The 4,957-nt window shown below is 33.8% G+C and overlaps 1 protein-coding gene across 1 annotated transcript; it reads left to right on the top strand.

The window, feature by feature from the left end:
* Nucleotides 1–3,232: 3,232 nt before the first annotated feature.
* Nucleotides 3,233–4,213, top strand: LOC111805495 (uncharacterized). The gene has a single exon (XM_087128555.1). It carries the CDS (start codon nt 3,305–3,307, stop codon nt 3,926–3,928), a length of 624 nt encoding a protein of 207 aa, XP_086984681.1. The 5' UTR covers nt 3,233–3,304; the 3' UTR covers nt 3,929–4,213.
* Nucleotides 4,214–4,957: the final 744 nt, after the last annotated feature.

The following is a 4,957-nucleotide window of genomic DNA, read 5'->3' as shown; positions in this document are numbered from 1 at the left end:
AAAATTAGTGATCTCGAATGATTTTTGTACTTTGATTATTCTCTTTTGTCGTATTTTGTGTCGACTCGCAATGATATATTTGAAAATGTTGAAAATAAAATAGGCTCGACAAAATGACCCTATAACATTAAGTTCAAAAAAGGGTATTATTATTTTCGAGAGAATGATAAAGACGGTATAAAGTTGACCCGAGATGTCACGCTACCACGACCACATAAAAACACATGGAGGGATGGTTTCAACTAGAGCTATATAAAACTGCAAATTCCCAGATATTATGAACGGTCACTAAAAATTTAAAATAACATAATTTTTTAATTAAAAAAAAAAAACATATATTTATTTCATTTTATCGCCCAAATTAAATTTCAATTGAGAAATTAAAAAATAATTTCTGAATAATAATTAATTCTATGAAGTTTTATATATTTAAAAAAAAAAAAACAAAAAAAAAAAAAAAAAAAAACAACTAGGGCGGGTCCTATAATTTGATTTTAAGTTCGTAAGGTTAGCTCGTTTTTTCAACTTTGAAGTGGGGTCGGGAATGGGGAGGGAGGGAGAAAGAAGATTTTATTTGTTCGATGAAAAATGAAATGTAATGTAAAATTCTCGACAGAGACGATGGCTATTAGCCGGACAATGAAGACGAGGACGACGACGTCTCTTTACTTCCACCCTAGCACTGCGCCCTACCACGGTGTCATCTCGAGTCGAGCACCACAAAAATATAAAGGGTGTAGAAGGAAGGTTAGAAGGTAACGTATGAATGACATTAAAAAGATTGATATATAACTCAATGGGGACCCAAAATGAGTTATGAATAATGTTTGGTATGGCTGAAAAATTTTGGTGTTCAATCCAACTACTACCATACCCCATTCTTAGATCTTCAAACATCAATAATCCGTCCCGTTTTCTTCTCGGGAAAGATAACAAGTCTATATTTTAATCTCGGGTAATAATATATGTTGGTCGATTGCAATTAGGTCTAAACTTGTGGGTTTTTGCGTCGTCTAAACGTTTTGCCAGAACTAGAACGTGTAGTTTTGTTTCGAGTTCAACCACTTTAAGAATTGGAGATTATAAATTTCGCTTTGGCTCGTTACATATCGCCATCAACCTTACACTTTTAAAACACGTCTAATAGGGAGAAGCTACTACACCCTTACAATGTTTGCTTCGTTCTCCTCTCCAATCGATGTGCGATCTCACAATCCACCCCACTTGAAAGCCAGCGTCCTTCCTGGCACACCGCTCAGTCTCTAGCTCTAATAACATTTGTAACAACTCAAACCTACCGCTAGCAGACATTGTTCATTGCATAACAAGACACATTTTAAAACAATGAAACTGACGACGATACATAATGAGCTAAAGCGACAATATCTATTAGTGATGGATTTGGACTGTTACACAAATGATTATGATTATCGATCTATCAACATTAATTATATCACTAATTAAATGGTGTGATGTCATAAGCAAACTATCATAAATCCTCCAACTTTTTTGGAGACAACAAGATAGACAATAAATTCTCCGCTCTAATTATTAATATATATTTATTACGACCTATTAGAACATCAGAGGACTAGTTTAATAATAAAATACTCTTAGTTCCGTTCGAAAAAAAATAACATAAAATACTATTTTTAACCTAAATTTTTATTTTTGTAATATTGCATAATTTTAGAAATTAAGTATATATGAAAATGATTCTTAAAAATTGTAAGCTTATATAGTAATTCAAACATAATTTTCAATTGGTATATTATAATTAAAATAAGGCATTTTTAAATATAAAGATTAGATTTTTTTAAAAAAAAAAAAGATATATATATATATATATATATATATATATATATATATATATATATAACAAAAAATGATTAAAAAAATATTAAAACTAGGTCGGTAGGTGTCATGAATATGAGGGCAATTATGATGAGCAAAAATAATGAAATAATTGGTCAATGCAATTTTGTAACGCTATAATATCTCAAGCCTTAATTTTACTTGTATTATCATTCTGATAATATTATAGTTTTTTAAAAAAATAAAAAATAAATAAATCCGTACACAGATTGAATTGGATAAATCCTTCTGAATTAACCCAAAATTTCAGGTTGGTTGGGTTAGTGGCCAAACAACACGAACAAAGTTCGCAACTAACCTAACCCAATCCTCTGTTCTTGAGTTAGGTTGGGTTGAGTTAGATTGGATTGTCGAATTTTTTTTATTATTTAAAAAAAAATCATATTTATCTACTACATATGTTACAAATGTCAAATATTCTTCATTTTCATAATAATCTTACAAGTGGAGTAGAGTTGGATTACTTCAGTGTCGTAGCGCTTGGTACTCGAACATTGGCTCGATGTATTTTCTCTACCCCTTCTTACTCTGAAAAAACAGAGGCATCTTGCGTCCTTGAACTGATAACCATCGTTCGGCTAACCTAGCCTCCTCCGTCCCTCGGGACCAACAAGGGGTAGTATAGGAATATTCACCTGTTGTCCATCGACTACGCCTTTCGGCCTGATCTTAGGCCCTGACTCACCCTCCGTGGACGAACCTCGTGAAGGAACCCTTAGGTTTTCGGGGCATTGGATTCTCACCAATGTTTACATTACTCAAGCCGACATTCTCGCTTCCGGTTGCTTCCCTCTAAGGCGGAACGCTCCCCTACCGATGCATTTTTACATCCCACAGCTTCAGCAGATCGCTTAGCCCTGTTCATCTTTAGTGCAAGAGCGCTCGATCAATGAGCCATTAAGCACTCTTTCAAGGGTGGCTGCTTCTAGGCAAAGTTGGTGACTGTCTCTGCACCCCCTACCTCCTTTTATCACTAATTGGTAAGTTGACCGGTTTAATAAAATACTAACCCACTAACCAACTTAAAATTTTCAATTTTCCAAAAATTCAAAATAACCCAAACTAAAAGAAATATAACCAATAATCTAGATTAATTAGATACTCGAGTCATACGAACAGAACTACCAAATCGTCCATAAAATAAAATAATCATCGTTATAATGTAGCCGACACCGTTATGAGAGAAGCCATCAAACTATCCGGACCGTTATTTAAAATCAAGTATCGAATTCACATCGAACGATTATTATTACCGCTACACACGAGTCGACGTCATCCTCCCCATTCTAGAGGGGGTCCCACATTGTGTATAAGAATTCTCCTTTCAAAGCTTTCTCTCTATTATAAGTGTGATTTGTAAAGCACGAGAACAAACAAATTCCAAAATCCAAAATCTCGGCTCCCTTTTTATCTCTCCCTGTCTCAAAAAATGAGCATAAACGAAAACGCCACAACAACGTGTTCATCTCCGGAGCCGAACAAGAAGCCGAAACGCATCAGAGACACAGAGGACTCGAAGCACCCACTTTACAGAGGTGTCCGAATGAGAAATTGGGGGAAATGGGTGTCCGAAATTCGTGAGCCAAGAAAGAAATCACGCATTTGGTTAGGCACTTTCCCCAGCCCTGAAATGGCTGCACGAGCCCACGATGTAGCCGCCTTAAGCATAAAAGGAAAAGCCGCAATCCTTAATTTCCCCGACCTGGTACACCTCCTTCCTCGCCCTGTTTCACTCGCCCCTCGTGACGTTCAGGCCGCCGCCGCTAAAGCCGCTCATATGCATCATTTCTCCTCTACTCATACTAATAACAACAATTCCTCCTCCTCCTCCTCCGATGCCACCGATGAGCTCACGGAAATCGTCCAGCTACCGACTCTCGGAACGAGTTACGACGGCGGCGACGGCGGATTCGGTGGTGAGTTTGTGTTTTTTGACTCGGGGCAGGAATTGGAATCTGGGTGTTGGATGTACGCGCCGCCATGGGTGCACAGCTTGGGGGATTGTGATAATGATGATTATGGTAAGTTCGAAGGATTGCTGTGGGATTATTGAAAATCAAATCAAATCAAATTAAATCAAATAAATTCATATGGTTCTTGTTGTTCTTGAGTTCTTAAGGTTAATTTCTCAAAATGTTGGGTTTTTTTTTTTGTTTTTTGTTTTTTTTTTTTTTTTAGCCTTTTTGGTTTTTTTTTTGTTCTTTGAAAGGGCTTAAAAAACTCTGTTTTCTTCTCTTTGTTTGCTTTGTTCATCTCTCTTCAATGCATACAACTGTACAGTCTTGACTGTTGAAACGAAATGAAGTGAAATCAATTTCCTTATTTATTTATTTATTTATTTTTGTCTCTTTCTATATTAAATTAGTTGGAAAATTAAAATCCCCAATTAAAATTTTAAAAAAGAAAATACGAAAATTTGTCTCATAAAATAATTTCTTTTAATTTTTATTCAATTTGGATTAAAGGAGGGGATTTTAAAATATGTTTTTATTAATTTTTTGTTTGGATTTAATAAATTAAAATAGGGTGACTGAATCAAATTCTAATGAGTGAACTGGATTAAAATTAGTTTAATAAAAATTAAATAATTTTTTAATTTTTGAATATAACTTATTAAAATCTAATGCAATCTAGCTATTTTGTTTTAATTTTAATTGTTTTCTTTGAATTAAAATAATACATATATTAAATTTACGACGTTTCTAAATTGAATTTCACATACTTATAAACGAATATAAATTAATGATTATATGTTTGAAAATCGGATAATTTTCTTTTAATGAGGTCATTTTATACCATTTTAATTAAAACTTTACCGTTACATGTTTTCCAGTAAAATTTATTCAATAAGATTGTCCTAATATAACTATTTTATAGTCATGGTTAGAGGGCGTGGTTGTGACACTCAAGTAAATGAGAGATACAAACAGTAGAAGATATGATGACTAAAAAAAGTTTAAATTAAATAAAAGTTATTACCTATACTAACAAAACGCACTTTCCCGTGTCTCAATCATATGAATTTCATCGTTAAATGTATTTTGTTTAGAATAATTCTATATTAAGCGACTTATAGTAATAA

This window comes from Cucurbita pepo, chromosome 11 (genome assembly GCF_057944985.1).
Source record: "Cucurbita pepo subsp. pepo isolate OVF chromosome 11, ASM5794498v1, whole genome shotgun sequence".
Classification (NCBI taxonomy): domain Eukaryota; kingdom Viridiplantae; phylum Streptophyta; class Magnoliopsida; order Cucurbitales; family Cucurbitaceae; genus Cucurbita; species Cucurbita pepo.
The sequence above is the reverse complement of the archived record's forward strand: the minus strand, read 5'-3'. Positions and strand labels throughout refer to the sequence as shown.